We start from the raw sequence: 19655 nt of genomic DNA, 5'->3' as shown, positions 1-19655 counted from the left end.
CCTTCATGTGCCAAAAGCCTCTGCTGGAGCCTGTGCCGATCCACTGCAGCTGCCCCGTTTGTGGCTGGGGAAGAGAAGGGATTTGCCCGTAGGCTGCAGGGGACTGCCAGCCTGCAGCAGGGCGTGGCGTGACCTCAGGTCCCCACGCTGGGCAGCACCAAAGCCTCTGCTCCAGGTCTGTCACAGGCCACTCATTCAGTGAGTCAGGTGACTCCCCTTCCTTGAGCAACCAAGACCCACATCTCCATCTTAGCGGAAGATGGACAAACCTCAATATATTTGGAGCAGTATTTGGGTTTTTATGGCACCCTGAAAAACCACTGCTCTACTGGCTGATCTGCACACACTGCAATTTATGTTCCTCAGAAGACACAAGAGAATTCAGCCCAGTCCATGTAAATATGTTCTCAATTGTTGCTTTTGGAGGTGCCACAAGTCCATTTTGCCCTTGTTTTCACATCCACAACATTTGTTTCCTTTTCAGAGCATTTATATTTTATTAACACATTCCATACAGCTTACTTGTCATTGCACGGTGGGATCATGCCTGGCAAATATTTGTCTTTCTTCAGTAACAACTTTTAAACAACCTTTCCAAGTTCTCAATGATACAGATAATCCAATCCCTCAAGTCTGGCCACCCGTGGCATCCTCCTTCAGCTGCCCTCGCTGTGACAGGAGATTGACAGCTTGGCCAGGGAAAGATATGCATTCCTGGGCTCTGTGGCTGGAATTTGCAAATGCCACAAACACTCAAATAACAAAAAAGGTTTTTCCCCATGTTGTGGGCAGATTTTATCTAAGCATCCGTGCTCAGATGCCCCCGTAGACACACATACACAACCTATAAGCAAGTGCACAGAGATATCCTCAGTTCATTATTCTGGTAAACATGACAGTCTTCTCTCATGCTGGCCAAAAACATCCTCCAGAGCTTTCAAAATAGGAAAGAAAATATTTTTGCTTTATTTTCCCATTTATTTTATTTATTTAAATTTTATCTTCCCCGTGATTTCACTTATTCTTTTCTCTTTGAATGCAAAAAAGCAGTTGACATAGCCCTTGGAAACCATCTAGAGCCATTTACAATATTTATGGTATCACACAGTATTTTTATTGGAATGCTGAATCACCCCAGAGAACTGCACTGAAGCCACAGACTCTGCTAAATAGTTTAATTATGTAACTTTGTTCTCCTGGTGACAAGCATTTACAAACTCTCCTTTTGCAAACAATGTAATTAAGTCAAAAATTGCAGCGCAGCAAACCAAGCTGATGGAAACCAAGGCGAGTCCCATGGGCTCCTTCCTCCTGCTGTCTTGTGGAACTCTTGGCCCTACAAGCAGCTCTCCCAGCACCCTCCAGCTAATTTAAGGATGGAGGCTGCCATCCTCAGAGCTCAGATGGGAAAAGGGGAATTTGGGCTAAATCAGGCTCAGGCGGCTCCTCGAGCCCATCTAAGGGTCTTGCTGGCTCTGAGGTTGTGTTCATCAATAACTGAATAGAGCTTGGTCAGTTTGGTGCCCCCAAACCCCTTCCTAAGGGTCAATCATAATCAGAGAAAACGAGCTCAAGTGTGTGATGAGCGTTGCTGATCACCTTGTCTTCCCTTTGCCAGGATGGCTTTCCTTCTCCCCGTTGTTTCTGTATTTTATTTTGTGATTTTAAAGCCTCTTCTAGCTGCCCCGGCCCAGAGGTGGAGGGTAACGTTTTCCAGCAGTCACGGCCGGGTTGTGTTACCAAACACAGGCTGCAGTTCCAAACGCCGAGCTCTCTGGGAAGCGCATTCCTGCGGCTCAGCCCTGGGGTTGCGCTGTTTGGCTGCCAGGCAGGAACGCGCCCTCGAGCCCCGCAAGCCCGGCAGCCAAGATAAGGATCAGAGGGGGAAGCGGCACTGCCAAAGCACACGGTCTGCAGGGGAGGAGGAGGAGGAAGGCATCGCAGGAGGGAGCCAGGATAGAAACGTGCCGGCACACATGAAGTGCTGGTGGATCCGCCAATCCAGACCTTCTCATATGTGGATCTTCGGGACAAAGGCACTGACTTCAGCAGGCCCAGAATACCCACTAATCACAAATGTTACGATAAGAAAGGTGTGCTTTAAGAACAACAAAGGAAGATTTCTTTTTTCCTGCCCAAATTATCCCTGCTGTTTTCATCACAGCAGGTTTACACCTTTTTTCCCAGACGACCACAACCCACAGCCACGCACAGTGTCGACGTGGCAGCTGCATTTCTGTACATACTGATGTCACCTTTTCAGCCACCTTTTGTAAACACACCATAAAGCTCTGCCTGCGCTTGCTCCCCAGGACCTCACCTCCTTGTTGTCTGTGCTAATAACAATAATTCTTGTGCTGTCAGAGACCAGGAAGCTTCCAGAGAATGGTTGGGTGGCAGATAAATGAAAGCTGAGCGACCATGGAGAAAAGTATAATTTCTTCCTTCTCACGCTGAATTAAGTTCGGAAGGAAGGAATTATTCAGGGAAATTGCAGATCAAGTAGCCAAGGGTGGTTTTGCCCAGTGCCTGATGAGGACTCTGGGTCCCCTCTGGCTCTCTGCATAGTAGGGAACCATGCATGGGTGACATCTCCAATTCACAGCACAGCTCACCCAAAATGTCAGTCTGTATCAGATACAAGGTTTTAGAAAAACTATTTTTACATACTTTATTTGCATTGAAATTAGAGCATATGAATGGGAAGCATTTATTTAATCTGTAAGCCAGGTAGATGGTTTGAAACACTTTTCATATATAACTTGGAGAAGAAACAAAGCCAAAATGTTTGATCAGCTGCTGCCCATGTTGCAGCCAGATATCCAACAGACTAAAGTTGAAAGGATACACATGATCCAACATGGCCCATCTCAAGCATCCCAAAACTATGAGTTGGAACAAAAAAAGGGTTGGTACCACTGGTCTGCAGAGCAGAGACAAGAAATGTATCCCCATAGTTAGAATAATAATAATTATTTAAATATTTCTCTTAAATGGCCTATTAAGTCAAAATGTGGGGTGACTGAAAGGGCTCTTTAAAAAAAAAAAAAAAGTGTTCTTGTGTTCTTTATTCTTCACCCAACCTGTTTATTTTTGTCTGTGTCAGAGGGGTGTGCCTGCACCACAGGCACAATGGTCACGGATGCAGACCTGTCCCAATTCAACTTCGTACTGTGACAAAGAGCTTCACCAGCACAGACTCCACAGACTGCTGCTCTGGAGCTTGTGTGGTTATAACATCTTAAATACTAAAATTTAGTGTAAGTATTAAACAAAATGTTACCAGCAGTCAATTGCCAGCTCGCAATGCAGGTTCATGGTCATGTGCACCTCCCCTTCAGGGGCAGTCCCTGCTGGATGCTGTGACACCACATCTTCCCTCGCTGGTCCCCACACCAGCTGGGTCACAGCAAACTTCTGAACATCTCATGCACCTCAGCACAGCTCAACCCGCCCAGCAGCTGCTGTTTGCACGAACAGCACCGAGGGAGAATGTTTGCATATTGTGGTAAAGAGTTTTGAAAGCACTTTGAGGTGTATCATGTTTTGTTTAGCAAACTGGACTTTGGGATACATGAAATTAGCCTCAGACTCAGAAAAAAATCTTGCATCCAAGTGCAAGTCCCGGTGTCTTTTATGCAGGACAGCAGGAAGGTTCCTGTTCCACTCAGCAGAAAAAGTATGTTAATTACAAGGGAAGCTGAATACTGAAATGCTTTGTCTGAGGGAGCACTGTGCAGGGGGAAGGAGATCAGCTCAAGAGATGATCCTTTCTGTCCCAGTGAAAGTTAAGAATGCAAACTTAATCACAGAATCACAGAATCATAGAATGTGCTGAATTGGAAGGGACCCATCAGGATCGAGTCCAGCTCCTGGCCCTGCACAGGACACCCCAACAGTCACACCATGTGCCTGAGAGTGTTGTCCAAACGCTTCTTGAACTCTGCCAGGCTTGGTGCTGTGACCACCTCCCTGGGGAGCCTGTTCCAGTGCTCAACCACCCTCTGGGAGAAAAACCTTTTCCTGCCATCTAACCTAAACCTCCCCTGCTGCCCTTTTAGTTTTAGCTTTGAAATGGTCACCCCTTTCCTAGCAGGCTTCTTTGGCTTTCCAGCCGAGCTACCTCAAATCATTAACAAACTCCTGTGGACTTACCAGAGGCTTTCTCGCCTGGGGTGGGGGGAGAAGCTCTGAACAAGAGCAGGTCAGCAGGCAGCGAGGAGATTCCTGTTCCTGGCTCAAATGAGACAGAATGGGGACAGAGTTGTCATTCCAGCCACGAAAGCCATATCCTCGTTTCCAGAGCGATTAGCCCGTAAAGCCTCCCCGGCCACCCCGCAGCCTCCCGGCGCGCTCACACGCCCCAGCCCCGCTTCCCGCCGGGCTCACCCATCCCGCGGGATCAGGCTCCCGCTCCCCGGCCCTCGCCATCGCTGCCGGGGCGGTGCAGCTCCCCCCGGCCCGGGACCCCCGGGCAGGGCGACTACAAGCCCCAGGCTGCCCGGCCGGGGGCAGGGCGGCAGCGACGTGGCTCGGCCCCGCTCCGGCCGCCGGACCCCGCTCCGCCCCGCTCCGCCCCGCTGCGCTCCCGGGCCGCGGAGCGCGGGGGGCTCAGCCCCGCCGGGCCATGGGTGAGTGCGGCCGGGGCCGGGCGGGGGGCGCGGAGGCGGAGGGGGGGGGTCATCAGGTTTTTGCTGTCACAGCCCCTCCGGGGACGGGGCTCTGCGGGGGCTGGGGCGGGCGCGCGCTGCCCCGGGGAAAAAAAGTTCCCTGAAGGAAAAAGAGAAAAGTTTTCAACTTTTCCTAAAGGCTGGGGCTGCATCCCACGCCCTTCCCCCTTTCTTTCTGGTTTGGTGTTGGTTTGGTTTTTTTTTTTAGCGCTCCCAGCAGCACATACAGCGAACGCAAGAGCCGAGGAATTTCCTGCGGCTCGGTCCTGGGGCCATCCCAGGAGCGCTCCGGCGGCAGGGAGAGCGGGGTACAAGGAGTGTGGAGGGACCAGGATTTGCTGTGGAGCGGGATTTGCTGGAGGCAGCGGTCCGGCGCTCCCTGGCCTTGGCGTTGGTGTGGGCAGAGTCCGAAGTCAGCCCCAGCCCCAGCCCGGCGGTCACTGCCCTGTCCCGGAGCACGACCCGATGACCAGTTTGCCATAGGCAGGGAATCGCCTGCCACAGCTCCTCCCGAGACCCACCAAACCTTCTGTCCTCAAGTGGAGATCTGAAGAGTCCTCGAATTTCCCAGCTATGTCAGAACAGACTGTATAGAAACTGGATTTCAGTCAAAGTTCACAAACCATGACTGCTCATGAAGTTAACGAGAAATGCAGCAAAACCTGATGAAATCAGCTGTGGTATTTATAGTGGGACTCTCTGTGACTAGTAGAATTTGTGGCTTGGAACTAATGGGATGGGCACTTACGCCTTTTGTTCTCAGCAGATAATTTTCTAATTATCTGCATAATGTGCACAAGGAGTGCTAAAAGCAGTGTGGGTGGTCACACAAAGCATGGTGAGAGGGACTGGGGTAACTGGGATGGCGTAAGTAACACAAATGAAACACAGAGGGTTACAGAATAAATACAAATATTTGTATTTATGTACAGCCATCACTGAGAAATCTTTATTGCTAACTGTAATTAAAGGCCAAGCAGAGACACTTCCTATTAAACACAGCTTGTGAGGGGGAAAAAAGCCCTTAGGCAGGGTGAGAAAAGTTTCCACGGTCTGGTGGTTGTGTCCACATTTTTTCCACATGCAGTCTACAGAAAATGTGAATATTTCTAATTAAACAAAAGAGTACAGATAGAATTACGTGCTGGAAACCAGCACAAACCTCAGAGCTAATGCACTCTACCTGTGCTTCAAAATTGTAACTGGAGGGGAGGTCACTGCCACTGCTGTTCCCAGAGATCCCTACATCATGCTGGCTCTGGCACCAGTGCAATCCCTGCTGCTATAACATGGCTCATGGTTCTCACATGGTCACCCTTTCATCCCTTCCCCATGGTGAGAAGCATATGCAGCCAGAACCTTGCTTTTGTAGGGTTGTTTAGGCCGGGTTGCTTTGGGTTTGGGTTGCTTTTGCTGCTAGCTTTTGGTTTTTTTATTTATTTTATTTTAGCTAAACTTAACTTGTACTCTCATCTATATGGGATGGGCAAGGTCAAAAAGTCACTTTTTGTATTTGGGGCTGGCAACAGTGAGGTTTTCAGCTCATGATGAAGCTTGTCCTGTGGTCCTGGACCAGCCTGAGGAGGCTGTGCATGGCTCAGGGATCCTGGGTGCTGTGGGCTGTAGAAGGACAGATGAAGAAATCAGGGCCACCCCACAAAGTCATGGCAAGAGTGCAAGATTAAGTGGAAGAAATAAACTTTTGTGAACAGGGCTTTTAATGCCAAGGTCAGAAGTGAGAATGTAGAGGCTGCAGGCTCAGTGCCACGTGCACTGAAACATGAAAATGATAATGCAGAATAAATAACTCACGACCTGAAAGCAGAAGCTGCATTTCCTGCTCAGAACAGGTTTTGTAATTTGAATCCAGGGAGACTACAGAGGATCCCCCTGTACAACTCCAGGCACTACAAATCACTGCCCTCTACTTAAAAACATGTCTTAACTTTGTTAACAAAGCCCTGATTTCACAGTTCTGCACCCCAAATGAGTGCCTCTGCCTGGTGGGTTGTGTGACTGTCTGCAAGTGTCTCTCTACATGTGACCTGGTGACCTATGGGGAAATGCTGCATCGTGGCTTTGTAAATGGAAAACTGTGGGTGTCCTGGGAGAGCTTTTTCCAGCCTGTGCATGCTGATAGCTGCCCTGCTAGCATCAGAAAACTGAACTTGGCATTACTTTCTTGTCTTCCAGGTCGTGCAGTGATGGTCCTGCTCTTGTCCGCAACGGTGTCTCTCCTGGGCGGGCTGATATTTGGGTATGAGCTGGGGATAATCTCTGGTGCACTGCTGCAGTTGCAGGTGGACTTTCACCTCAGCTGCTTCAAGCAAGAAGTTGTCGTGAGCGCCGTCCTCATCGGAGCACTGCTGGCCTCTCTGGCCGGGGGGGTGCTCATCGACCGCCACGGCCGGAGGAGAGCGATCCTGGTCAGCAACGTGGTCCTGTTGGTTGGCAGCCTTATCCTCACGCTGGCCAGGTCATTTATGGTGCTGGTCATTGGGCGCATGACCGTGGGCTTTGCCATCTCTGTCTCATCCATGGCCTGCTGCATCTACGTCTCAGAAATGGTGGCTGCTCACCGGCGAGGGCTGCTGGTGTCTCTCTACGAAGCCGGTATCACCGGGGGCATCCTGCTGTCCTATGCGCTGAATTACGTCTTTGCGGACGTGGAGGAGGGATGGAGGTACATGTTTGGGCTGGCCATTGCCCCGACAGCCATGCAGTTCCTCAGCATCCTCTTTCTCCCAGTGAACCCTGTTAAATTAAGCTCGTGGGACTCGGACTGCCAGAAGGGCCTCATTCCGTTGCAGGACACTGAGGACAGAGGGGCAGCAAAGCGGGAGCCCTGTCAGGGGAAGCATTACTCATTCCTTGACCTTTTCAGGACCAGAGACAACATGAGAAGGCGGACTCTGGTGGGCCTGGGACTGGTGCTCTTCCAGCAGTTCACTGGGCAGCCCAATGTGCTGGGCTATGCCTCCAAAATCTTCCACTCGGTGGGGTTCCAGAGCAACTCCTCGGCAATCCTGGCCTCAGTTGGGCTGGGAGCGATCAAGGTGGTGGCCACGCTGGTCGCAATGGCCTTGGCAGACAAGGCTGGCAGGAGAGTGCTGCTCCTGGCTGGCTGTGTGGTGATGGCCATCTCGGTCACCAGCATCGGCCTCACCAGCCGCATGGCCCCGCTGGCCATGGCCAGGGACTGCAAGGCACCCGCCGACCCCAACGCGTCCCTCAGCCTCACTCAGCACCCCCTGACATCTGCATTCCCCCAGTCTGCTGTGTCACCCCTCCCACCAGCATCGGGTGCTGTCAAAAGTCAGGCAGCCCCTGGTTTTGCTGCCACAAGGAGCCTTACAAAAGTTTTTGCCAGTACCCAAAGCAAAGAGGTTGTTCCCAATTCTTCCCTCACGCAGAAAAGGGACTTGGTGGGTCAGTCCACAGAAGGGACAGTGGGAAGCACGGGCCCTCCTCTCACTGGTGCTCCCTGGGCAGGACATACGGTCTTAAATTGGATTACACTGCTGAGCATGATGGCTTTCGTGAGCGCCTTCTCAGTTGGATTTGGGCCAAGTAAGTGTGGTGTTTATATATCTTTGCACTAACCTAGAGAATAAAACTAGGGCTGACCTGCAAGCTGCCTGCTGGAAACATTCCTTATGTGTCTGCTGTACCAAGCAGCTTGGTGTCTGGGAACTGGAAATATGTCCCCATCTGCCCACTGAATCACTTTCTAGCACTGCAGCTCTGCCAGCTACAGGGCTGGTACAGCACTGGAATAACTTCCTCTTCCATGCTGTAACTACCCTTGTAATGTTTTTTTTTTTTTGTGAAGCTTATTGCAAAATCAGAGTATCCCACAAGCGCTGCACCCTGGGAAGGAGAAAAAAAGAAGGCTAAGGGCAGAGGGACTGAGGGGCTTCTGCTGTGTGACAGGGAAGTCAGTGCAGAACTGGAAGTGAAACCTCTTTGAAAGTTTCTCAGTATCAGTTTCGTTGTTTTGTTGGGGTTTTTTTCTGAAATCATTATTTTTCATCAGATGAGATTAAAGATTAGGTCTTACTTCCATGTGAGATCTACTATTTTCTGATATTTAAATGCCCTGATGGGAGAAAACATCATCTGACTCAAGAGAAATATATAAGTGGGCAACTCTTCTGGGTTTGACAGTGACCCTGCAAATTATTTCAAGCTAAATAACCCCAGGATAGGAGAGGGTTCTTGAAGGCATATGATGCTTTAACTCTGATTTTAGCCCAAATGCAATGTTGTTTCCCTAATTCCACCCCTTTCTCATTTTTTTGCAAAGAGCATGTCCTGACAGCAGATCTTTTCCATGTCCCATGGATGGAATTACAAACTCCTCCACTTTCTTCTTTGCTCCCTGTGCCTGTTCATTGCTGTTTCATTCCTCCTGCAGTGCTGAACACGGGAGGTTTGAAGTGTTCTCCTGTGCCCTGTCTCTGAGGTCAATGAATGTTTGACACCACCAGCAGCAGGCGCTGGGTGAAGCCCGAGTTTAAACCCCCTGCTGAAACCTCCCTTGCCCATTTCCCAAACAAATTGCTTAACTCCCACACTGTCTTTCTGATCTCTCTAATCCATGCAGTGACCTGGCTGGTCCTCAGTGAGATTTACCCTGCTGGGATAAGAGGAAGAGCCTTTGCCTTCTGTAACAGCTTTAACTGGGCTGCTAATTTACTGATCAGCCTCTCCTTCCTGGACCTTATTGGTAAGTAGGCACTCCCCCTCCCTCCACCTCCCACGGCTGGTTAGGAAAGGATGGCCACCATGAGCCATTTGGAGATGAGGTGGCATTTTGAACCGTGGGGACTTAGGGCTGGAGTAGCTGTGACCCTGCTGCCCCTGAGAGCGGGAAAGCCAGGCACCAGCAGCACTGCTCTGAGCCCTCTGTCAGCTGTTTGTAAAAGTCACCCATTGCCCACTGGGCTGCACTAGAGCACCACAGTATCAGCAAACCACGGAGTTTGCAGCTTCTGTGCCGGCAGCTTTACCACATTTCTTTCTAGCAGAGCCCTCAGTTGAGGCACTCGGTGGGCACTGCTGGCCCTGGAGCTCGGCTGCCTTCCCTTCCCTCTGGTGCTGGCAAAGCCTGGCATGAACCAGCCTTTTCCTTTGCTGATTCCCAGTCCAGGCCTTGCAGATAAGCAGTTCCCCAGATCTATTGAAAGCTTCACAAAATAAGATGCCCATCAGGCACCAGTGACCACCTCACAGTAAATAAACCAGTTTCCTTTGTATCCCATGATGTGACTGACCTCCTACCTTCATGCACTCGAATCTCTGCAGATGCCATTGGATTCTCTTGGATGTTTCTTCTCTATGGACTGATGGGAGTGATGTCTGTTATATTCATTTACCTTTTTGTTCCGGAAACAAAAGGACAGTCCCTAGAGGAGATAGACCAGCAGTTCTCCAGGAAAAGGTGTGTGTGCTGTTGTCCCAGAGTGAGTGCTGGCTTTGGGAGCTTCCCATCATTGGCTCCTGAGGTCTGTGGCACCAGGCAGCTCAGGGCTGTTACAAAGTCTGGTCAGTGCTACTGAGAAAGTAGAACATCTCAAGTTTGTGGCAGGGTTTTGGGACAAGATGTGAGAGCTGCAGTGCTGTTCATCAGCAAGTCACTGCCCTGAGCCTTGTGGCTGAGCTGTGGGAGGGCACTAGTGGCACTTGGGAGGAAATGGGCTAAAAACCAGGGCTCGTGGCTGAGGAGAGGAAAGCAGGACCACAGCATGGGACAAGCAGGTCAGGACTGGGAGGAGACAGGAGGGGATGATAGTCCTCTTGTTTCAACTTAGAATAGTCTTGGACTGATCCTTCTCCTCCGGGGCAGAGACATCTCCTGGTGAGGCCATGGGCTCTCACCTGGTAGTTTTCAGACAAAACCTGTAATGGGTTAGGGAAGATCAAAAGGTGCTTGTGCCATCCTGGTTGGGATGGAGGCAGGGCAGGCATTGCTGGAGCAGGGAGAGGCCCAGGGGAGGGAGCACAGACCCCTGGGGGGCAGGAGGGGTAACTGCTGTGAGGCCCTGCCTGTCTCTCTGGGCACAGCACTGACCTTCACCATTGCCCTGCAGGGTTTGGGAAGGAAATGTGTTCAAGCAGAGACGTGGACGAGGAGCGAGCTGCACACACGCCCAGTACCAGAGAGTGGAGCACACCAACAGCCCATGAAACCATCAACGTGCCTGCAGCACCGTGTCTGAGCAGCTTTTCCAGGAGAGGAGCGGGCTGGGCCATCAGGACAGTTCTTTTCCATGGCCTTTAACTGGTGACCTCTGCTCACAGACAGTTCTCCCTGCAGTGCCTTAGCTGTGGGGACATGCAGATAGCTGTCCTTTGGATCCTTGGAGGATCGCTGTTCCCCGGCAGGGAGCACATCCTTCCTTTGACGCCTTTAATTCTTCATCATTTGTACCTCCCATCGTTTAAGAGATTAATTTTTTTTTGTACGCAGGGATTAAAACACAGCTTTTGCCGGCGGTGCTCTCCCATCGGCCAGGTTCGTTTGTGTGTTCGTTCGTTCGTTCGAGGTGTGTTTTATGTTCCGGTTCTTGGAAAAGGATCGGCGCTGCACCGCGCCCGACCCGCCGCCAGTGGGTGCCCCGGCACCGCCGCACCGCCCGGACCCCGGGCTGCGGACAGACCCCCGCCACAGCCCCAAAATCTGAGCCCACCACACCCCTCGGACCCCCCCGCACCCTTCGGACACACACACACACCCTCACTGTGCCTCTGGGCCTGATGGAGCCGGAAAAGAAGGATATGGGAATCCACGGTACCCCTGCGGGGCAGGCGGCGGGAGCTGCGCTGGGACAAGGGGAAGGGGAGAGGATGGGGACACTGGGGTTTCGGGAGGGGTGGAGGGGGCCCAGGGACTGGCTGCTGGGGCAGTGAGCGGGGCTGGATGTGCTGGGAGGACACACGAGAGCTCTGGGGTCAGCAAACAGCGCTGGTGACAGTGCCAGGTGTTGGGGGCGACAGTACGGGAAGATGAGACACAGCTCCTGGTAAGGGGGGATCAGTGAACCCGAGGTAGAGGACTGTCACCTCCATCACGGCAGAGCTGGGCTGCTGGCACTGAAACGAGGAAAAGCCATAAAGGAGTGTTCAAATGAAAAGCTGAGGAAAATTCAGTGGGTGTTGAAATTCAGGCTTGCACCCCTGTGAGAGGACGTGGCCAGTATTCATGGGGAGAGCAGCAGGGAAACCAAATGATGCAGCTGCAGTAAATCAGGTGAATTTGGCCATGTATGGTACCAGCAGAATCACAGGAACATTATGAAGCAACCAAGCAAGGGCAAAACCTGGTTGTGCTTCTGTGCCTATACCAGAAGCTTGAAAAATAAGATAATGCCAGGCTTTCCAATTGCCCTGAATAACAACCCCAGTACCAGCACAGATTTCCTGAGATGGGAAATCATGCATCCCAATTTAAAAAATTTCGAGCCAGGACTGTATAACTGACTCCTGATCAGGATAAATATATAAATATACAAATATAAAATGAGATTAGAGAAGTTAGTCAGCTAAGTGATCCACCAGGAAGGAATAAAAACTGGTTTGGGATACAACAAAGGGTCTCCTGGACTAAGCAGTGCTGGAAGCATGAGAAGGGCTGCTGCTCTGGGTTTGGTGGGGAGCAGAGCACAGGACCTGCTTCACAAGGTGTTTGTGGGAGAGCTGTTCTCTGCTGGTGACCACAAAACAACCTTTAATGCTGTAGTGGGAGAGAGCACACCAAATAAATCCAGCCTGGGGCTCTACAGTTTCAAGAAAGGGAACTATGAAAAAATAAGGTGATTAGTCAATAACAACAAACCCAAAAGGAACAGGCAGAAAGCAAGGAGCCTGCAAGCAGTCTGGCGGCGATTAAAAAATGCTCCATTAAAGCCCAAGGAAAACATGTGCCACAACTCAAAAAGAGCTAAGAGGTCCTAAAAAACACCCTGCCTGACTTGCTGCTAAGGTTAAGGAGGTATCACAGGGAGAAGGTCAGTGTTTGAAAACTGAAAAGGTTTCCCACATGAGGAGAAAAGGAAAACCCCATAAAACACAGCAAGTAAAGTGCAGACAGAAAAGAGAGCTAAAAAGGAGCATGAAGATATTGCAAATATCTTACAAATACCTTTTAAAAATGTTTCCTTAAATATGTCAGAAGAAAGAAGCTGGCTAGGGAGCCATTGCTCAATACAAAGGTGCAACAGGGTGCCAGGAAGGATAAGGCATGATGAGGCAGCTTGGGCAGGACTGCGTTGGTCTTCACTGCTGCAGGTATTTGGAAGAACCTCACACCCAGCAAGTGAGAGGAACTGAATCAATGTGACTTTACAAGTGGCTACTGTACCAGAGGGCTGGCAGGTTGTTATTGTAGTTCCCACATAAAAGCCAAGCTCTGGAAGGGGACCCTGGGAGCTGCAGGGGTGAGTGTCACCTCTGTCCCTGCTGGGCTGATGGGGTCTGCAGGCAGACAGGCAGCTGGGAAGGAGCCAGCAGGCAAGGATGCTGAAAAGGGAAAGCTTGCCTTGCCAGCATGCTGGGACTCTAGGAATGTATCAAGTGTTCACACAGATAGGAAGAACCCAACAGACAGAACAGATGGATGTTTTCAAAAAGATTTTGGCAAAATTAGTTTAAAACCATTTACATTGCCATGGGATTGGAGCAATGGTTCTTTCATGGATTGGAATCTCTTTAAAGATATTCCTGTCTTGCAGGTAGCAGAGTGCAGGGTTTAACAGATAGCTTTTGAGAATGAATGAGATTCAGCAACTGGGTTGCCCCAGAATCTCTGCTGGGTCTGGTTTTATTCGGCACCCTCAGCTGTTGTGTTGGCAAGGGAGCAGACAGCAAAATCTCCAGGTTTGTGGATGACACTGAGCTCTTTTAGGAACTAGAACATTTTGCCGCTGACAAAGGGCTCCATAAAACCCTGGCAAAAGGAAAGGTGTGAGCAAAAAGGGCAGCAGGGAAGGATGTGATAGGGAACACTGCAGGCTGGTGCCAGAGGCCCCTGAGGGCTGGCTGGGGACAGCATGGATGGGAGGAGTGCTCGGCTGGGTGAGCTGGCTCCCTCCATCATCATCATCTAACTGGACAAATGTGTCCCCACTCCAAATTTGGGACCCATTAACATAGCAACAGGCTGTTTCTCTTTTTCTTTCCCCCGAGGCTGAGACCTCATAAGACCAGAGGATACAGAAATGCTTGAGGCAGTGATAAATCTTCTTTAGTGGGCCTTTATTTCCTTTTCTTTCACAATATTTTCTTTAGTTTCCCAGCCAAATTTTTTCTAAGGAAAGATTTCTGACTTCCTTTGAGCCACAGCTCAACATCTGTCCACATTGGGGGCTGAAGTAATACACTGTTAAGGGGTTTTGATGTCAAGCCCAAAACCCCACCAGGGATTTATGCGGCTCTCCCCTTTCCTCCCTCCTCCCCTTCAAACAGCCTTTCATTTGCTCTCACTAATTGTGCTGTCATGCCTTTCTTTTTGCCCCAGTTGTGCAGACAGCCTTTCATGCAGACAGGTTTGGGTGACAGATGCCTGTGCCATGAGCTTCCCGAGCAGGCGGGTTGTGCTCCGAGCGTGGCATCGTCCGGGCCCCGCTGAAATGATCCAGGCACACATCCAGCCCAGGGAAGGATTAGGCAGTGGCTGCCCTGCCTCCCCCCCGAGTTGCTGCTGGATAATCACTGCTGCTCAGGGGGAAGCCCCACCGGGCCCAGCCCACCCACAGACACCGCTTGCTCCTCGGAGTGGGCAGGAAAAAATTAGCGGAGCATCTCTTGGAAAACGGAAGAGGAGAGTCTTCAGGAGGATTCAGGCTGGGCAGAAGGACTCTGCAAAGCCTGGTGTCCCAGGGGAGGTGGCTGTCAGGGCAGGCTTTTGAAAAGCACCTACAGGCCAACCCCCCCCCCCTTACATGTGTTGCTGTACTGTGCTATAATCAAAATCTGAATGATGTGAAAAATAAGTACAAACCTTGGCTTGTTATTGCTGGTCCAGAGTGACTTCAGGAACCAGCTTGTTCACAGGTGATGTAAAGTTTGAGTGGCAGCATGTACCATCCTTGAGCCCTTGATCTCCAGCTGTGGTAACATGATCTAGGTGATAGACTGAACACCGAGGAAGGTGTGAGTCCCTGCTGCAAATATTCCCACAACTCAGCAGAGAAATGTGGGATATGAATCCATATCCTGCTTGTGCATGTGAAGGCAGCAAGCTCAAGGACTGGATCCTGCTTAGTCTCTGCTCGGGGGGGATACAGAGCTGGATGAAAGGAACCAGAATACATGAAATACGATAACTGGAAAAAATACAAACCAGAAGATGGGCTGCTTAATGCACTGCAGATCCAGCAGAACAACCAGAGCCGAACAAAAACCAGTCCTTGTATGGGAACAAAGATACCAGCTCAGCCCAGGGAGAACCTGGAAGGAGATGGGTGTGTTGAGCTGTGTTTTGTTAGTTTGTGTGTCTCCAGGCACTGCATGGATCAGACCTGAGCCTAAAACGTGCCGGGTGCTTCCTCCTTTAACTGCATCTCTCCTCTCCAAAGTGCTGCTTCCAGCACGAGCACCTCCAAGCTCCCCAGGTTTGGTACCCCTTGTTCCTCCTGCTCTACCTGGACTTCTTCCTACTGCTCCTCCCTCTGGCCCCAGCTCCCCCAGCCCTGTGGTCTAATAACTCAATAAGCAGAGGGAAGAAGGAGAGTTGCTGTCACTTTTAAACATAGGAGTAAAGCAGGGAGAGAAAGAAGGTCTCCCTCAACCACCTGAGTGCTAAAGGTTTGCAGAATGAGTTGCTCTGACAGGTCACCCACCCAGAAAAGCCTGTTGTCTGTATGGAGAAAGATATCTTGGGCTGGGCTGGAGTGAGACCTCAGCACTGAGCAACACAGAGACCACTGCTTGCCCCTTGGACCTACCAGGCCAAATTCAATTTCTCCATAATCAGGAATCACATAATTCCCTTTACTGGGGAGTTTTTCCAGTTGTGTCCAGGTATTTTCAGCCACCCTGACCACTGGGAATCATTTTCCCCTTGCCTCAATGACAGGAGCTGCAAAGAACCATTTCCCCTTGTAAAGGTCCTCTGCAAGGGTCTGGGGCAAAGCATCCTGTTCAGGTGCCACGGTGTCACTGTGACAATCCTGGCACCACACCCGTGACAGTGCCTGTGCTCACTGACAGCTCTTGGGGGTAACAACCATCCTTTTGTTCTCGCTCAAACTCACAGCTGAGTGCTGGTGCACGATGTGACCTCCTGCAGCAACACAAATAAAAATGTCAGTACTACAGCTATTAATAGTGTTTCTATTCCTGCTGCCACTACGATGGCTTTTGCTACTATTAATAATAATATTTACATATGCAAAACCACAGATGCAAAACAGATGGTTTGGTTGGGACCTCCGAAAAAACTTGTCTCTGCCACATATATTTATGACAAAGACGGAGGGTTAACCACACAGAGTGCCATATAGAGAACAAATAGATGGGGAAAAAGAATGAAATAATTCCTTCCATATTCCTAACAGAAGCCAAAACTTATCCATTCCCTCTCTCTGCTTCTCTCCTTTCCAGCATTTGAGACTTTTCCAATACCAGGCCAGGGATGGTTTCCATATTTGTTCAGACTTGTCTAGTTTTATTTTCCAGTGCAGCTATTTTTTCAGATGCAGCTTTTCCTGATGGATGGAAAATACAAAAGGAATCGCTCATCTGCTCCCTGCAAGCTTTTTCCTGACCGCTGGGAAGCTCAGGCACTATTCCAGGCCTGGAGTAAACCTTGCCTTGTGGAGAAAACTTGATCCTTGTTTGCTGAGTTCACACGTCTGGGAATAATTTACGCTAAGGGGAAAAGTAAAAGTGAGAAAGACAATTACTATCCCTGAGCCCACCTCATTCCCTCTGCCATGCAGCCCTGCCTGGGAGAACAGCCATACACGAGGAACAACCACATCTCCACAGCTGGCCAGTGCTGGAAAGCAAGAGAGTGGCAGCTCGTTGTTTTGGCAGTTTCATTCAAACTTTTTTTGCAGAAACAGAAAATAACAGAGTCTGCCAGCATCGTGGCATCTCCTCTGCTTTCAGCAGTGGCTGCTGTAGGGCTCAGGGCCACAGTCAGAGCAGGGACTGGAGGGGCTTGGCTTGGGCAGCCAACTTGCTCTTTGCTCCTGGTTTTCCCAACAGGATGAGGAGAAGCAGAAGAACAAGGCTGACACAAGTACCTCTCTTGAATGTATTGATAAGTAGTTTTGAATTGGGATTATGCACAGCCCCAACAACTTCTCTGTGCTTATGCTTTGGTCTCTCATCCATGTATTCAGAGTTGTGTGAACACCAGACTCTCTCCTGCATCCACGGGTGTCATGTTTGTGGTCAATGGGACAAACACACTCAGGGATGCCCTAACATCCCTGAGCAGCCCCAGGCCTGGCTGCTCCTTCCATGAGCAGGAGGAGGAGGAGGAGGAAGGGTGGATATGCTCTGCAACAACACAGCAATGCTTGAAAAGAGAAAGCCACCAGAGAGAACAGTAACGAGAACAGCGCGGCGTCCCCGAGCACTAATGGGTAATAAAGTGCCCCACAAACTAAAAAGCCCCCAAGTGCTACTGAGGACTAAGTAGTCCCTGAATACTCACATCTCTCTCAGGTCAAATTCCACTCTTTAAACCAATCCCCATTACGTTTTACACATTGGGCTGTAGAAGGCCTCGGAGGGGCTGTTAGAGTCTATTGTAGAGGAATAAAGCAAGTGTCAAAAAGACTTTTAATGCCCAGTTAAAAATGGCCAAAATACAGTCTGCAGTTACCTGATAAGCTGCAAGGTCTCTACTGGGAGAAGTATTTTGGTTTTTCAATTGTCTCAACCTTTGCACACTTGCAAGAGGCCGGCCTTTGCTCTGAACTAAAGCTTTGTCAAGTATGTTAAAACATTATTAAAAACCTGGCTTTTGTTTCATAAAGACTTTTAATGCTTGTTGGTTTGGCTTTGGCTTTTTCTTTTTAATGTTTATTACCAGTAATTATTGGAGATACCAGATTGCTGCTGCCTCTGAGGGCTTTGCAGCATCAATACTTTTCCCAGCACAGTGGCTGTCCCATCACTGCCATCCCCACTGTGCTGGTGAGGGAACCAAAGTGCTCAGGAGGATTAACATCTCCAGAGATGCATAACAGGGCAGTGCCAGAGCCAGAGGACAACACCTGAGTCCCATGTCCTGGACTCTGCTCCTTGCAAGAGAAAAAATTCGCAGTCCTTAGTGCAAATACTTTCTTTATAGGGAAACTGGGAAGATTGCACCCACCTACTGCTTCAACTAACCTTTTCATTAACAGCTGCCTAATGCCTAAGGACTGTTCCTTGATGACCATGTTGGTACTTTTTATGTAGGTATTTGGACATTGAAAAGTTAGATATTTGAACATCTAGACGTTTTTCCTAAACAGATCTGTAATTCATTCAAATCAGTCTCAGAATGTCAACAGACAAGAGCTGCCAAGCTTCAAGAGGGTGTTTCTCACCACCCTGTGTTGTTCCTCTGCACTGTAAGGGTGGACCAGCCCCATGGTGCTGTTTTACTGCCGTTGCTGCACTTTGGGAAGGGTGTTTGCGTAGTAGCAAGAGAGGCCAACACACAGAATTAGTGACATTTGAAGTTCAGTGCAAGTCTTGACTGTCAGGAATGCGGCATTAAAAACAAGACTTAAAGCTTCCATATTGCAAAACCTATTAACTGCTTTACCGTTTTTGCAGTCGTGCCAGTTCAGTCATACTGGAGCTTTTACCAAGGCATGACAGCTCATTTGTTTAGCTTGGGCCAGGCTTAAAGTTCTGATGAAGCCTAATCTTGTGACCTGTATTTATTTTGGCTAGGGATGCTTTTTGCACAGACGACTTCCTATCCTCCCTAATCTTTCCCGCAGGAAAGGAGCAGGGAGTTAAGAGTCAGGGGAGGAAGGCAAAGCCAACCAGACATGCAGCAAGAGAGAAACAAGCACTGCACATGTTGGTGAAGTGGGCCAGGTTCAGAGACCCTGTCTGTTAAGGGAAGGAATTAAAGGGGGAGTCAGCACCTCTGCTGTCATCATTTGAGATGCGTCAAATCCATCATCGTTTCTCTGGAATTTTACCCATCTGGAAATATGGTTGGCTGCAACTGCAAAAGGTTCATGGCTTAAGGATGGAAATGTCTCTTCTTGGCTCAAACTCGTCAAACCCTCCAGTGAAACAGAGAAGATTTCGTGGGTATAAACCCCCAGCAACCCCATGGGATGTGTCACAGGTTCCTCACGGCTGCCAGTCCCCCACAGAGTGAGCTGGCTCTCAGCAAAGCTCCCATGGAAGGAGCTGCTGCCTCCTAAGTGACAGTAGAGGAAGGATGGACCCTGTGTCAGGCAGCCCAGCTGGATGCCAGCAGTTCCATAACTTGAATTCCCTCACTCCTCAGCTCCACTTCTTCTAAAACTAACTCAGAGAAACACGTGTAAATACCTGCCTTGGGCAGCATGATTTTACCAGCCCTCTAAAATCTGCCTCCTCACACCCCCTACAACCACAGGCCAGCTGAACATTACGCTTCCATTTACTGCAAATTCTCTGAAAGACAGGGAAGTTGGAATCAGTTCCACTCTTCACTCTCTGCTTTAACATGCAGGACAACACCAAAGTCTGTGGAGAAACCACATAATGGCACCTTCTGGTGCCATTACAGCTTGAGCTACACCAGAGGACACCCAGCCTTCCCCTTTGCCTCACCTCCAGTTACCCTAAACAGTAGCTGTAAGATTAAAGACAGAGAAAAAAGAGAGAGAAAACGCCAGCACACACACTGGTTGTTTTCCAAGAGAAAGCCAGGACCCTGCAGTGGCACCTCCCCAGCTCCGGAGGCACAAGTCACCTGGGACATGGCATTGTTTTTGCACTGGAAGCCAGATGCTCAAAGTACCAAACTGCTTT

The 19655-nt window shown here is 49.8% G+C and overlaps 1 protein-coding gene and 1 long non-coding RNA gene across 2 annotated transcripts; one reads left to right on the top strand and one right to left on the bottom strand.

Annotated features, from left to right (window-relative positions):
* Positions 1-438: 438 nt before the first annotated feature.
* On the bottom strand, positions 439-4538 carry LOC127477979 (uncharacterized). The gene is made up of 3 exons (XR_007907084.1): positions 4390-4538; positions 4156-4233; positions 439-2066 (listed from the first exon to the last, which is right to left on the bottom strand). It is a non-coding gene; the product is annotated as an uncharacterized LOC127477979 (long non-coding RNA).
* A 53-nt stretch (positions 4539-4591) lies between these two features.
* SLC2A10 (solute carrier family 2 member 10) lies at positions 4592-11464 on the top strand. Its single transcript, XM_051803031.1, has 5 exons — positions 4592-4631; positions 6864-8240; positions 9277-9399; positions 9978-10113; positions 10763-11464. The coding sequence occupies exons 1-5, from the start codon at positions 4628-4630 to the stop codon at positions 10857-10859; spliced, it is 1737 nt and encodes a 578-aa protein (XP_051658991.1). The 5' UTR covers positions 4592-4627; the 3' UTR covers positions 10860-11464.
* Positions 11465-19655: the final 8191 nt, after the last annotated feature.

Source organism: Manacus candei, unplaced genomic scaffold (genome assembly GCF_025592945.1).
Source record: "Manacus candei isolate 608988 ecotype Guabito, Panama unplaced genomic scaffold, ASM2559294v1 h1tg000057l, whole genome shotgun sequence".
Lineage (NCBI taxonomy): Eukaryota > Metazoa > Chordata > Aves > Passeriformes > Pipridae > Manacus > Manacus candei.
The sequence above is the reverse complement of the archived record's forward strand: the minus strand, read 5'-3'. Positions and strand labels throughout refer to the sequence as shown.

Coding starts and splice junctions, on each gene's coding strand:
- SLC2A10 (XM_051803031.1), top strand. Junction 8,241..9,276: donor CTCAGTTGGATTTGGGCCAA/GTAAGTGTGGTG, acceptor TAATCCATGCAG/TGACCTGGCTGGTCCTCAGT. Junction 10,114..10,762: donor CAGCAGTTCTCCAGGAAAAG/GTGTGTGTGCTG, acceptor ATTGCCCTGCAG/GGTTTGGGAAGGAAATGTGT.